This window comes from Raphanus sativus, unplaced genomic scaffold, assembly GCF_000801105.2.
Source record: "Raphanus sativus cultivar WK10039 unplaced genomic scaffold, ASM80110v3 Scaffold0717, whole genome shotgun sequence".
NCBI classification, from domain to species: domain Eukaryota; kingdom Viridiplantae; phylum Streptophyta; class Magnoliopsida; order Brassicales; family Brassicaceae; genus Raphanus; species Raphanus sativus.
In genome coordinates, this window is record NW_026616033.1 from 1 (window position 1) to 13550 (window position 13550).

The 13550-nt window shown below is 38.0% G+C and overlaps 5 protein-coding genes across 8 annotated transcripts; 2 read left to right on the forward strand and 3 right to left on the reverse strand.

Annotated features, from left to right (window-relative positions):
* The first annotated feature begins 92 nt into the window (after positions 1–92).
* Positions 93–1494, forward strand: LOC130502870 (peroxisomal membrane protein PEX14-like). 2 transcript variants are annotated; one of them, XM_056997606.1, is made up of 5 exons: positions 93–330; positions 424–494; positions 611–655; positions 751–819; positions 921–1494. In XM_056997606.1, exons 1-5 carry the CDS (start codon positions 279–281, stop codon positions 1335–1337), a joined length of 654 nt encoding a protein of 217 aa, XP_056853586.1. In that variant the 5' UTR covers positions 93–278; the 3' UTR covers positions 1338–1494. The 2 variants fall into 2 exon arrangements, with proteins under 2 accessions (XP_056853586.1, XP_056853587.1); XM_056997607.1 differs by lacking the exon at positions 93–330 and having other exon boundaries at positions 422–494; positions 589–655.
* Positions 1471–2740, reverse strand: LOC108863179 (CASP-like protein 4A2). Its single transcript, XM_018637512.2, has 3 exons — positions 2081–2740; positions 1860–1995; positions 1471–1782 (listed from the first exon to the last, which is right to left on the reverse strand). The coding sequence occupies exons 1-3, from the start codon at positions 2629–2631 to the stop codon at positions 1588–1590; spliced, it is 882 nt and encodes a 293-aa protein (XP_018493014.1). The 5' UTR covers positions 2632–2740; the 3' UTR covers positions 1471–1587.
* Positions 2741–3406: 666 nt separating this feature from the next.
* LOC108859149 (uncharacterized) lies at positions 3407–4850 on the reverse strand. The gene is made up of 4 exons (XM_018633007.2): positions 4584–4850; positions 4189–4434; positions 4028–4109; positions 3407–3943 (listed from the first exon to the last, which is right to left on the reverse strand). The coding sequence occupies exons 1-4, from the start codon at positions 4796–4798 to the stop codon at positions 3608–3610; spliced, it is 879 nt and encodes a 292-aa protein (XP_018488509.1). The 5' UTR covers positions 4799–4850; the 3' UTR covers positions 3407–3607.
* A 293-nt stretch (positions 4851–5143) lies between these two features.
* LOC108860728 (bidirectional sugar transporter SWEET5) lies at positions 5144–8750 on the reverse strand. Of its 3 annotated transcripts, none has more exons than XM_056997603.1 (7): positions 8635–8750; positions 8482–8518; positions 8142–8358; positions 7833–7994; positions 7455–7574; positions 7159–7341; positions 5144–5588 (listed from the first exon to the last, which is right to left on the reverse strand). In XM_056997603.1, the coding sequence occupies exons 1-7, from the start codon at positions 8675–8677 to the stop codon at positions 5445–5447; spliced, it is 906 nt and encodes a 301-aa protein (XP_056853583.1). In that variant the 5' UTR covers positions 8678–8750; the 3' UTR covers positions 5144–5444. The 3 variants fall into 3 exon arrangements, with proteins under 3 accessions (XP_056853583.1, XP_056853582.1, XP_056853581.1); XM_056997602.1 differs by having other exon boundaries at positions 6259–7341; positions 8635–8748; XM_056997601.1 differs by lacking the exon at positions 5144–5588 and having other exon boundaries at positions 5718–7341; positions 8635–8748.
* Positions 8751–11044: 2294 nt separating this feature from the next.
* Positions 11045–11908, forward strand: LOC108859922 (uncharacterized). Its single transcript, XM_056997599.1, has one exon. The coding sequence runs from the start codon at positions 11073–11075 to the stop codon at positions 11670–11672; it is 600 nt and encodes a 199-aa protein (XP_056853579.1). The 5' UTR covers positions 11045–11072; the 3' UTR covers positions 11673–11908.
* The last annotated feature ends 1642 nt before the right edge of the window (positions 11909–13550 follow it).

The following is a 13550-nucleotide window of genomic DNA, read 5'->3' on the forward strand; positions in this document are numbered from 1 at the left end:
AAAGACTCATGATACTTGAACTTGGTATAATACTGATAGAATAATGGTATAACTGTTCTTGTCTTTGTAATTCCGTAGGCATTTTTGTGTTTAGGTTGGACCAATTGATAGAGTAAAGGAAAATCCAAAAACAACGTCTTATTGAATATGGATGAAAGAACGAGAATCTGAAACCAAAACACCCCAAAAGGAAGAATGATCTTCCGTCAGCTAAAAATTAAGTACACTTGAACTTGATAGTATAGTCCTTTTGGTAACGTTAGGAACGTTGATATGTGATGCAGAGATCATATGCAAATGGCAGCAACATTGATTATGACACGCGCTCAGGTTACCTCTCTCTCGCTCTGCTCAGTGTGCTTTATGTTTTCTTATAATTTATTAGGTTGTTCTCTTTAACTAATGGAATAATGAATACTACAGCACGGTCTGCTTCTCCTCCTGCGCCACCAGCTGATTCTTCTATGCCCCCTCATCCGAAGTCATACATGGATGTAATGTTCTGAAATCTCTAAAATTTACTGCAGAATCATGTGTTTATAATGAATCTTTACCCTTTGAATTCCAATTAACCTTCGTAACATTTAGCTGAGGACTGATGATGTTGCAGATAATGTCTATGATTCAGAGAGGAGAGAAGCCTTCAAACATTCGGGTAAACTGAAAACCAATTTCTTTTGCACATTTTATAGACTAGTGTAACCTTACAGTTCACTGTGACAAACTTGTCGCACTTTCACTGAAATACAGGAGATTAACGACATGCCACCCAATCCGAACCAACAGCTATCAAATCCTCGCATCGCTCCTAAAAATAAGGTACAAGCTACAATGTCACTGAATGTCGATAAGTCTTTGTATTGTAGCTTGACTGTAACTTGGCTGATTTGATTACTGATGTGATCTCTTACTATTGTTAGCCATGGGAGTACGGTCAAGCGCCCCAAGACGAGAGTTCCAATGGTCCATGGTGGCAACAGAAAAACCCTAGCTCCACGGACTTTGGCTATGAGACAACAGCGTCCAGGTCCATCGGTATCCAAAATGAAACAAACACAATGGAACCAGCAGCTCTCCCAAGGCAGCGATCGTGGGTTCCTCCACAACCACCTCCAGTTGTTATGCCAGAAGCAGCTGAGGCCATTCGCCGTCCTAAGCCGCCACAAGCTAAGATAGACCAAGAAGCAGCTCCTAGGGATGACCAGTCAGGTGTGAGCGACGAGTTACAGAAGATCACTAAGTTTTCTGAATCTGGTGGTGATGGATCAGGAAACTTGTTGATCACAGAGATCCAAGAAGAAACAGAGCAGCAACAATTCAGCCAAGAAGGAAACTAAAATGATATTTGTGTTTCTTGATACAAAAATACGTTATATTGGGGTTTGCTTGTAAGAGAACATGTACTTAGGTGTTGGGATTTACCACCTACCTCGATTTAATAATAGTTATTAGAAGGAAACAAGTCAAGCCTTGATTCACAAGTAACTTCATTCATTTGATGCTTGCCTTATTTTAAAATATATTGAAAATATTAATCACAGAAAGAGTAGCTATAAGAGAGGCTATACAAAGACAAAAGGGATGTAACTAAGAGGAAGCATGGGTGAAGAGCCTGTAAGAAGAAATCAAAGCGCTGACCGCAAACGCCACAAACGCTATAAAAGAAACCGCAATAGAAGCGGTTGCCATTTGAGTAAAGTCATCTTTCCCCCAATTAGATACCCAATCATCAACTCTAGTAGCAGCGCATGAAGAAGCCGACAACAGAAGATACGCAAGAAGCTTATAGAAAGAAAAAAAACTCATCAGAATCAATACGTTTGATTACAAAATGCAAAAATTGTTAAAAGCACACTCACTTGATCCATGGAGAAGACGAAGATGTCATGAAATCCACAGTTTATCATATAAGTCTCTTTAGCGATGTAGCAAGCAGCGTCGCAAGCTTCAAACGCGGAGTATACGAATGCTATAACGTTTACAGCCAAACAATACCTGCAAGATTAGATTAAGGAAGGGGTTTCAATTATAAAACCCCTAAAAAATTGTGTAAAAGAAGAAGAAGAGGGGGTGACGTGACCTGTACTCTTTGTAACGATCATAAGAATCGCCGCTCCACCCTTGCGTTTTATCAGCCGCCATGATCGAAAACGAAATCACGCACAAAATCACTTCGCTCACTCTAAACCCTAGCGCCGTCATACTCACCAATTCATCTCGTCTTGCTCTGTTCACCGCCGTCGCCATCGTCGTCCCCGATTCTCCTCCTCCACCTCCTCCGACCTTCCTCGTCGCGGTTTGTGGACCTTCCTCTCTCACCCAGCGGTTGAACACCACCATAGACGACGGAGATTTCTCGGAGGAAGAGTTCGTCGGGGCTCCTCTCGCGCTCCTCTGATTCCGCGGCGGGAACTGAGGAGGAGGCGGCGGAGGAGGAAGAGGCGGGAACTTGCCGTCGGTTACGATCGCCTTGGGGTTGTTGTCGAGTTTGAAAGGAGATCCCTCGGGGGAAACGTAACGGCTCTCCGGTGGATCTCCGGCGTCTGAGAGAGGAGAATGGAATCGGAGAGGTGAGAGTGGTGATTCGACGTAGCTCTGCGCTTCCGAGTTCGATGAGGTAGTCCGCTTCATCGTCACCCGTTCGTAGTATCTCCGGCGAAAGATTGATTTGAGGAGCTTTTTGTGTGTGTGTGTGTGTTAATGTGCAGTGAGAAAGTGGTGCGGAGAAAAAGAAACTTTAATTCTTATATATTTCTTCGTGGAGAATTAAACTTGTTTATATTGATCCGCTGTGATGCAGTATTGGTGTGCACCTGCACCTCGGATATCTTAAACCAATAGAGTTTTGACAGCGTGTCAGAACTCGATAATCTAGTGTGACGCGTGCACCCAGAAGTTACTTATGACGCAATCCATTATGCTCTGATTTTCTTTGCTCTTTTTACCATCCATGAAGATTCCATATTACTAAAGTACTATATATCACCTTACTAAATATACACATACCATATATTATTCCTCAAATTTAATTTTATGAATGTATCGTTTTCTCTTGTATTATTACAAACCAAAGACATAAGCCAATTCTCGAATAAAAAATCAACATAAAGGTTAAAGGTAATGTAAGGAAAATACATAAAGAATATACACCAAGACGAAGGCTAAGCTAAAGTAAAGCATCATTGATCTCTCTATCGATTATTTTTTGTTTTCAATCTTGTCAAATCTTTTGGAGTTTTTTGAGCTTTCCCTTTTTGAATCAAAATCAATAAATAACAATGAAAAGTAAAAAAAAATATCAAAAGCGTTGTTTTGCCTTTGGTTCTTTGTTTAAAGCACAAAGCAACCCACCCACTCCTATTTGTTTTATTCATGTCTTTACCATATGAATTTTTCAGAATCCATCTTCACAGCACTCTCTTTTTCCAATTACAATAATTTCAAATTGTGTCGAATAATCGATCACAAAGGCTGTTCTTGAACAGTTATGACTCTGTTTTAGTAGAATTTACTAACACTTGCATTACAAATATAAACTTAACTACAACATAATGCCTCTTTAATAATCATAACTGTATCTCAATTTAGTATACTAATAGAAGCGAGATTAGTCACAGTTTGGTGGGTTTGTGCATTTATATACAGCAGAAGCAGGTTGCTTATAGACAGGGATGCTGTCTGCGTCCAACAATCTTACTTCTCCTGGTCCAAAATACAACTCTGAATGCCTTCGAAGGTCGAGACCTTGAACACCAGCTTGTAACACAGATAAGTTGTCTGAATCAGGCGATACAATGACGACCGTGTCCTCTGAATACTGAGTCTCGAGAATGGACATTAGCTGCGTCACACGCACAAATACATCTGATACACTCTCGTTAGGGGTACCGTCGCTGATAGGAGGAGGTTTTGTCTTCATAGATATCGAGTCTAATGCATACACCTGCCACACAATACTTCAACCTAAGTTTTTTGTTTCTTATAGCGAGTGTCTCATGATACATGTGACAAATATTAAAAATCTTACTTCTGATATGGAATCAAGCTTCTTGCCTTCGTAAGCTCCTAAACCACGAGCATCAAGGAAGCTATATTCCGGAACTATATAGCTGCAAAAAATAAAATAACAAGTAAACAAGATTAACCATCATAATGATTAGATTACAGAGTAATATTATGTTACTATACCTGCGACTAATCCCATTAATGGAGGCGATGATTTCAGCAGCCTGATAAGCTCTCTGTGTAATGGACGGCCATAGCCAACAGTTTCTGTCACATGCCCCCATTGCCTTCAACTGTAACGCAGCCTTCACAGTCTGCTTTTTACCTTTCTCTGACAATCCGCTATCTACCGATGTTTTCTCCACGGGGTTGGTGTTGATGATCCCTAAGCTTTCGTAATCAGATTCGCCAGCTCTCACTAGGTAGTAACTTGTTTCAAGAAGAAACCAAAACACATCAAGAATCAAGAACCAAAGGCTTGGAGTCAAGTGGTAAGGTCATGAAACTAACTCTTCGCTGTTCAGTGTGAATTATATTCCCACCAATACAAGACAGTTTTTTAGCAAGAGCAGTCGTACCGATTAGAGAGACGGAGAGGCGGCATTTGAAACAGGCCGCGTGCGTGGACTGGTGCTACTGAGAGTGATGGTGCGGCGAGACATAAGGAGAGAGTCTTGATAAGGTATCTACGGGTGATAATCTGCGGCAAGGAAAGTAAGTTCAGAGGAAGTTTGGAGGATTCCGGCGACGGAGGTGGATGTGCGATGATGGCCGCCGGTGATGATGATAACATAATTCAATCGTTGACAAGGCAATCGGGAAGCTCTGGTCCTCGTGTTTTAGAGCACACAAATGACAAAACCAACATTCGTAATTGCACATTCCGGTTTAGATGATTGGTTAGTTTCTAAAATCGAATTCATAACGAACCGTATAGACCAGTGTGAGTGAATTACATTTTTAACCTCTAGCCTAGGCCAATCATATTAGACTTGGTGAGCAGTGGACACTGTAACCTTGTTTTTTTTTGTGTAAAATTTGTAACCTTATGGTTATTTTTTTTTTTTTGAAAAAGGGCATTACCTTATGGTTATTATACTCTGTTCTTAAACCTTAGTCGTAAATTCGTAATGGGGAATTTGTTTTTTTTTTCTTTTACAGCTTCCGAGAAAATGTTACAAAATAATCTGAAAAAATGTAACAAATCACATAGATTCAAATTCCCAAGTTATACTCATTTTCACTTTTAAACCAAAGAAGTAAAACCCCTTTCTTTCTTCTAACTCAAGTAAAGTTTGTAGCTTCGGTGGTTGCTCTTCTTCATTTTTCTTTTTTGGCATCTCTTCTGATTCAATCTTAGACCTAAAGATGAAGCTGGTCATTATCAACTAGGCGATGACAGAAAATAATTGTAAATGTGCGACACATGGATGCAATTTTCAAGCTCGACCAAGCTCTATTTCAGCATTTGAGAAACCCTTTTCTTTATCGTCATCTTCATCGTTCCAGTTTGTTGTTTTGTAGTAAGTTGCATATAGTATAAGTTGTACTATTCCTGATATTGATCCAAGACCATTTGGAATCTGTTTTAGTGAATAAAAATCAATATGTTAGCGTCTTTTTCTTCTAAAGAAATAATATCGATTGAATTGAACATTATCGGGGTGGAAACTGAATCTTTTTTTTTTTTTTTTTTTNNGTAAAAAGGCTTTCATATTAAAATACTAAAGAAAACATACAATGTATGGTTGAAACAACCATAAAGTTTGAGAAAGCGTGATGAGAACAATTCTCATATTCAACCAAGCATTGGCTTACAAAGGAGAAGCTTATGGTTCATAAGCTTAATGATACAAGAAAAGGATGAAACAACTAAGAAGATGGAAGATAGTTCCCACGGCCTCGACGACCCCTCTTACCTCTTCCTCTTACTGTTTTCCATTCCATATCTTGAAACTTTTGAAGTGGTTTTATTGGCCTTCCACCTCGTGACATGTTGAGATTTGCCGTAACATCACTCATATATCCTCTTTCATCATCTTGCTCATTACAAGCATATTGAGTGATAAGAGGACTGCCATGTACAGGAGAGTAAGGAAGGACAAATGAATTGTCCACTGAAACCAAGTTGGATTCAAGAACAATAACAGGGGATGGAATTTCTTCCATAATAATTTCATTAGTTGGAGCAGATTGTGTGTCTGCTAATGATGATGAAGTGAATGTAGATTTGGAGCCATTGGCTATGTGTACCTTAGAGTAAGTGATGTTGTTTACTGGAGTAGAGGAATCCTTAGGCTCAATGCTCGGTTGTGACTGCACATGTTTAATACCACTTTCTGGAGTAGATTCCAAAGTCTGCTCTATAAGTTCTTCTTGTGTTTCTTCAGTTGAGATCAAACTCGACTCCACATTTTCAGCTGGTAACACCAATTGATTTAATGCAACAGTAGGCTGATCTAGTACCCTTTCCATTTCAGCCTGAGGTTCTTCAGCAGGTAAATCTTCAAGTGAGTTCTTTGTTCCCACACTCAGTTGAACCGCTGGAAGTAAACATCTTTTCTCCTTGTGTCCCAAATGTCCACATCTGCCACAAACACTTGGAATCCATGTATACTCAACATCCACCAAAAAAATATTACCTTGTTTATCATCTAAGGCAATTTGCTTTGGAAAAGGTTTATCAAGTTCTACTTCAACCAACAACTTTGCTTCTCCTAAACAACTCGGATCAAGTCGAGGTTTATGCGTTTGCATAGGCTCACCAAGTCCTGATGCTATGTGGCTGAGACCCAATCTTGAATAGCAACTATCGGGAACATTTTTAAGGTTAACCCACACCGGAATTGTTGAAACATCAGGGACATTGAACGAGCTAACTGGTTTCCAAGGCGAAACAAATAATAAGCAGTCATCAACATGCCATACGCCTCTTTGAATTACCCACTGACGAGTTGAATCATGAGGTATGTGGAACATGTAAGAGGACTCGCTTAGCTTACGGCAACCTATTTTACAGGTTCTTCCCCACAATCTATTTACTACCGCATGGATTAAACCTCCAGGAGGTAGGGAACAGCGATGGAAGTGGCCAATGATATACTCTTTTTTATTTTCTGGTCCTAATCGAAGCACCTGAGAGGGTATTGTTACCTGAGGAGTACCATCCAAACGAAAGGTTGGCGTAGCTGCTCGATAAAGATTCCTGGTAGCAGGGTCCATTCTAGCTGCCCACGGAAACCTTAGTGTTCCATCATCCTTAAGCTCAGGAACAGGAAACTTCTGAACCGGCATTCGAGGAAACTCCTTGACAGCACTTGGTCGGTCTCTTTTCTTCTGATTTGGTGCAAGTCCATCAGTCAGTGTTGGCCAGAAAGAGTCGAGGAGATGGTTAAGATGCTGAGGATCAAAACCATTTGGTGTTGCTGGTGTTGGAAACTGAATCTTACCAAAATATAGGGATCGAATTTCAGACAAGCATAAATGACCCAAACGACTCCGTTCATGAAGCTGGCTAATGACAGAAAGAGCGGCATGTACTTCACACTCTTTGTCTTTATCACAAGTTTCTGTTCCCACATTAATTAAACCCATTAAATGTTAGTAGTTCACAAAGCAAGAATCACAAGACAACAAGAAATAAAAACTCTTATATCCGTGATTATCTTAGCTAAATTAACTTTTCATCATGCATGCTTTTAGCAATATGAAGGGTTTAAACCTTTTATAACTTCTCATGCTATAGTTTCAATTAAAGATGATTTGGATCACCAGACCAAGTTAAATAGTAGTATGATAGATAGATGAGAAAGAAGAATGGCATATACCATGACGGTTAAAGGAGAAGCATACATGATAACATTGAAAACAATGCACATGATCCCAATAAGCATGGATCTCTGTTTTGTTGTAGGCAGAAAGTATAATGTGCAGAAGATCACCACCGCCATGAATATCACCTCAATCATCATAGCTATTGTGATCTTTCTCTGTATACAAATCATAACCTCATCAAATGCGTATATCAGAAAACATCTCAAATCTTTCTAGAGTTCTTCATAGTTACGGAAAAAAATATGCATCATCGTACATGCATGCATGCGTGTGTGTACACATTTGGGGGATTAGAATCTTACGCGGATAGGCGAGGTAGCGAAGATGAAGAAGATGGTTACATAGACGAGCTCCATGAAAAGACCAGTTCCATTAATGGTAATGACGAGGAGACTATCGGGTTGTACAAAAGGAAGTCCGTAAAAAGTCCACATCATGCAGTTCAAAACCGTAGCTACGTATGGATCTGGCTTGAATTCCGACACCGATTTCATCTTCCATATCTTCACCATCGTTGGTCTGCATGTATAATCCCACACACACACATATATGATCACCACATGCATCAATTAAAAAAACATGTAACAACAACAGAAATATAACATTTATTTTTGTTTGTCGAGCGTATGACATTTATCTTACATTGGAGCGCAGAACAAGCCGAAAGATATCATGTTTCCTGAATATGTTACCAAAAAAAATTATAGAACTTTAGTAAAGCATGATTTTTATTGATTATATAGAGCAAGGTTTTGTTTTGTTGATTGAACATAATCAAAGAGTTTTGGGACTTACCGATGATTCCGACGATCGTCCGGGCAGTGTGGGCGTCCGTCATTTTGTTATGTGTCTCGTAGAATTCTTGTCTTGTTACAATTTTTTTTAATAAAGATCTAAATAAAATTTTAAGAAGACGAACAGAAAACTACTTAGGATTGTTCGATTATTTTTTCAACGATGAATTGATCTTCTTTATATATACTTTTTTGGTCAAAATATATAGTTTCTTTAGTATCTTGTTTTTTTGTTCGATTAAATAGCTCTGTTTTTGTTTTGTATGGTTTCTGGGTTCAGTTTCTTTCTGTTTTTTTAGTATTTGCCAAATACTATTTGGTTTATTTTAGTGTCTGTTTTACCAACAAACTGAAAAGGTTAACGAGCCTGTGAGTCAGTACTCAGTAGAATCTGGGTAGTGTAACGCATGCGTGGCACGTGGTTAAGGTATGAACCATGAAGTTGTTGACTTCGCTCGTACCCCCACCTACCTACCCCCACCCCATGCATGAGAAACATCCGGCTCCTCAATCCTCATTCGCATTCACACCTCCTCTTTCTTTTCTCAGACATAGCTCCATATCATAAACACAGGGAATTTCTGTTAGAGCTTTTATTCCGACCCTTTTGTTTTATATTTACAAAAATTAATTGAAAGCTGAAAATATCAGCCTAATTACTACTCAAAAGTCCCATTGTTGTTTGGTTCAGTAATCTTCCTTTACTGTGAATTTGGGCCTTTAGTGCTAATGGCCCACGAAAATGGAGTTTACTCATTGAAATTTCCAAAAGAACTATAAGGGAAAAGGATAAATTTATGTAGTTCAAAAAAGAGTTTCACAAAAAAAAAAAATGTAGTTCAAAAAAGAAAAAAATGTCGTCTTAAACCTTACTGGTACTAGGTTTCCTCCTTTCTGACCTTTTTCTTCACACATATATATATACTATGTTCATGGTACTTTTCCACAATAGACAAAACTGACACCATGAAGAAGAGTTCACGATCTCCAAAACGGTTCATCACAGCGAGAACTTCGAGTATCAATATATTCGTGGAGTAATCTGCACTCAGGGTGACTGGGTGAGTCTGCCTTTGACATAAGCCCTAGGGATTTATTACCGGAGATAAACTACGATAAATATTGCAGCATAGGCTGTGATGGATTTGTCGGGTATGATCCAGCTGAGGATCAAGTTTTCACGTTATTGGGAGGTCAGAAGAAGCAGCAATCGAGGAGACTTGACATCCAAGGCACCTGGAAATTTCCCCTAGCAGCAACGTTTACTAGTTTATGCATCGATGGGATTATCTACTAAACAGAAGCCAACACTTGGAATCTCTTTTTTTTTGTTTTTGTAACACCGACACTTGGAATCTATTTTGAGGTTTTTTGGTTGAGTTTTTTTTCAGGATATTTAAGCTATTAGTTATAGTTAGTCAGCTTGTATAACTTTATTTTCAAACACTCGTTTGCATTGACTAAGAGTTTTTTTTTTTTTTGATTAATCTGAGGTATCCCGGGCCTATGGAAGGGCCCAGACTAATCCCCAAGAGGAAGTGCAGCCCACGGATAGATCCTCTCTCCGTGTATGCAAATAGGCCTTAAAGCATAGGCCCATATCCGTGTTGGTGTCCAAAAATCATGACTTAGTTCCCTCCAGCAGGGTTCGAACTCACATCCTTACCATTGGTCATTGACTAAGAGTTGTATAGAGTTTTATGTTTCTCAAAATCATAAGCGCATTTGGAGTTTGATGACTGGATGGAAGGTTGAAATAGCTTACGACTAGATTGCTTGACTTGATGTCAAAATCTCATATTTCATTTGTATTCGTATCTTTACGAACATCCATATGAATATTCGTCTTTCGTAGGACCCGTTTTTTCTTCATTATTGGCTCCAAAAGAAGGGAAAATACTTACATTTCAAAATATATTATTAGAAAATCCGATGAACAAGAAAACATATATAAAGTTTCAATGATTGATGATTATGGTGCAATGTCTTTTTCTAAGAAATAGTAGCTGAATTATTAGTTGTAAGTAATGTTTTTTTTTCATTTTTAAGTCTTGAAATTTATTCATACAAAAAAAAAAAAAAATTTTAATTCATACATAATTGTGGTACTGATTACTACTTTTTTTTTTTGATAAAAGGGCTTTATTATTGTACATTTGTTGGATATACATCCTTAATACGTTGATAAAAAAGAATATCCTTACTACTATCAAAAGATGATATATACACCATAAGAGTACAAATTAATAATTTAAATTATTGGCAAACATGATTCACTGTTCTGCATCACACACTTTGTTAAAAAAATAGAAAGATTTAGAATTTATTAAATACAAATAAATATCTGCAATAACATCATATCAAATTTTTGATGATTTCTAAAACAGTACATATAAATAAAATAAATTAATCAAGAAAACATATACATATTTGTGTTGCATGTTAGTAGAAGTGTATATATATGAAGCCAATAAGTTGGTTTACAGCTTAAAGGTTCAAAATCTTATTTCAGTTTCACCACTATTGACCAAACAACAACATCTCTTTCTCTCAGATACGGCCATGGAAATTGTGCAATCGGACCCAGCCCACGACCCGGAAACCCGGTACCTTCCACGTTGCTGCTCCTGTTTCCCCAGCTTCCGATCAAGAAGCTCCACAGCCGTTGGATACTCCTCCTGGGGAAGAATCCGGACCGTTGATGATAATCACGGCGTTGACCGCGGAGACGAGCCGCCGTGGTGGAAACGGGCGGCTCTGAAGATCCGAGAATGGTCTGAGATCGTAGCTGGTCCACGCTGGAAGACTTTCATTCGGCGATTCAACCGCGATCCGCGTCGCGGCCGCGGTTGGGACGCCGGCGAGAAGTTTCAGTACGATCCTCTGAGTTACTCTCTGAATTTCGACGACGACGACGAGGAGGACGAGTACGTCGGTTTGGGTGGATTCCGGAGCTTCTCCACTCGCTACGCTTCCGTTCCGGTCTCCTCTGGGAAAGCTCCGGCGTTGACGCCGCCGAACGAGATATTGGAGAGTTAGTGGGCGCGCGCGTATAGGAAACGCGTTTGCGTTACTGGCGGCGGCGACGGAAAAGGCTTTCATGTTCGTTGACTGTCGCGTTAATTGCGTTTCCTTTAATTCTGTTTATAATAATTAAAAAAATACGATCAACGTTGGATTATTTATTTTTCATCATCGAATTAATTTTTCAAGACGTTTTGTTTTATTTGTTTCTTTTTTGGAGGATACTGAATTCGAAACGGTTGGTGCAATGATGTAAATTAGCTGTACAGATATGTGGAAGTAATCTTTAAGTTCATCGTGTGATTTAAATGATGATAAAATATTACTGTATATTTCTTCCGATTCATAATAGAAGATATTTTGTGTTGATGTATAATAATTAAGAAATTTATTTTTCGTTAAAAGATAGTTTCGGAAATATAACTTAGAAATTATTTCAACAGTTACATAAATGACCGGTAAATCTAATTGATTACATAATTTCAATAAAATTAAAGATAATATAAAAATATAAACATTATTTATTTTGAAAAAATAAACATTTTCTATATTTTTTTTTTGATCAAAAAACATGTTCTATAATATCTATCATGAAACAGAGAGAATGCTTAGTTGTTTGGCATGGTTTCTGCATTTTAATACTCCACGTTGGCTTTTTAATGGTGAGGGTTTAGTTTATCCATATGGAAGACTTTTTTTTTTGGTAATCATGGGAGACTAACAACCTGTTAATAATGAACAATGATATTGCTAATGTCTATCTCTCACTAGCACCTTACACATTTGATAATTGCTGTATGTATGTGTGACCGTGTCCATCTCTTAATCCCTTATATTGGATGTACGTCACAATATTACACAAAAGGCCGTGGTTCGATTCCACAAATTACTGGACCACAAGACAAACATTCTCACAAAACTGGAAGAAGATCTGTCAGGAACACCAAACAATCAAATCATGAGCATGTATTGTACGCCTGAGGTTTGTATCTTCTTTATTAAATAGACAAGTTCATCATAAAAATCAAATACGGCCCATGTTGATTCATCGGCCCGCTGCACTTGTTAACTTCAAATCAAAGTGTGCGACTTTAACCACTATTGTGACGTTGTGACAGACACCATTGTTTATTTTCGGAATCATATGATATATAAGAGTTGCATGATTAAGTAGATGTATTTCAATATGAAAGGTATATGTATATTACATTCTATAGTTGAATGACATTAGTTTCAATTCACAGTATTCTTTTCGCTAAGCATGTTTAGTTGATTTATTCTATGTTTTGTCAAGTTATTGAATATTAGCCAGCTAGATTTTATTTATTGAACGATCTTAGTTTGGAAGTGTTGTTGGGTGAGAATAACTTGTAAAATACTAAAACCAATACACCTTTAAACTAAAGATCAAAAGCCCCGTGGTCCTCTCCCTGTGAACACCTCTCCAGCTAACCTACTTTTGCGTTTCATAGTTATGGTGGTTCCGTCGATGTAGTCGTAGGTATTACTCCAAGTCTCCAATAATTATTTTATCTTATAAAAATATAGTATTATACTTATATAACTTTGTTAATCATTTGTCTACGCTTTTGGTAGATATCCTCACACAAGTCTGGCTCCAACTTCCACCTATAAATCATTATCTAAACACATAAAGTAATAGGCACTTTTACTTCCTAAACCAGAACTTGTACAATCTGTATCCATTAACAAACAAAACGGAATTATTTGGTAAGAGTTGTTCGATTTTAATACAGAAAAGTTGCTATGATCCTTTGTGAATCTTGGAAATTTTATTGTTGGTAGTTGCCAACGAAACTCTTGTTGGCCGATATTACATTATTGAGTAAATTTGGACGATATAATAAATGAACATTTTGATATAAAATTTTA

Bases quoted from the DNA above. Each gene is read 5' to 3' on its own strand.
- LOC108859149 (XM_018633007.2), bottom strand. From the start codon at position 4,798: ATGTTATCATCATCACCGGCGGCCATCATCGCACATCCACCTCCGTCG. The intron at 4,435-4,583 runs GTACGACTGCTC...TCTTGAAACAAG, and splicing joins CCTCTCCGTCTCTCTAATCG to TTACTACCTAGTGAGAGCTG. The intron at 3,944-4,027 runs GTAAGATTTTTA...ATTGTGTGGCAG, and splicing joins AGCTTGATTCCATATCAGAA to GTGTATGCATTAGACTCGAT.
- LOC108859922 (XM_056997599.1), top strand. From the start codon at position 11,073: ATGTTAGTAGAAGTGTATATATATGAAGCCAATAAGTTGGTTTACAGC.
- LOC130502870 (XM_056997606.1), top strand. From the start codon at position 279: ATGCAGAGATCATATGCAAATGGCAGCAACATTGATTATGACACGCGC. The intron at 656-750 runs GTAAACTGAAAA...ACTGAAATACAG, and splicing joins AGAAGCCTTCAAACATTCGG to GAGATTAACGACATGCCACC. The intron at 820-920 runs GTACAAGCTACA...TACTATTGTTAG, and splicing joins GCATCGCTCCTAAAAATAAG to CCATGGGAGTACGGTCAAGC.
- LOC108863179 (XM_018637512.2), bottom strand. From the start codon at position 2,631: ATGAAGCGGACTACCTCATCGAACTCGGAAGCGCAGAGCTACGTCGAA. The intron at 1,996-2,080 runs GTCACGTCACCC...CTAATCTTGCAG, and splicing joins GATCGTTACAAAGAGTACAG to GTATTGTTTGGCTGTAAACG. The intron at 1,783-1,859 runs GTGAGTGTGCTT...TCTTTCTATAAG, and splicing joins TCGTCTTCTCCATGGATCAA to CTTCTTGCGTATCTTCTGTT.
- LOC108860728 (XM_056997601.1), bottom strand. From the start codon at position 8,677: ATGACGGACGCCCACACTGCCCGGACGATCGTCGGAATCATCG. The intron at 8,359-8,481 runs GTAAGATAAATG...TTATACATGCAG, and splicing joins GGCTTGTTCTGCGCTCCAAT to ACCAACGATGGTGAAGATAT. The intron at 7,995-8,141 runs GTAAGATTCTAA...ATTTGTATACAG, and splicing joins TCGCTACCTCGCCTATCCGC to AGAAAGATCACAATAGCTAT.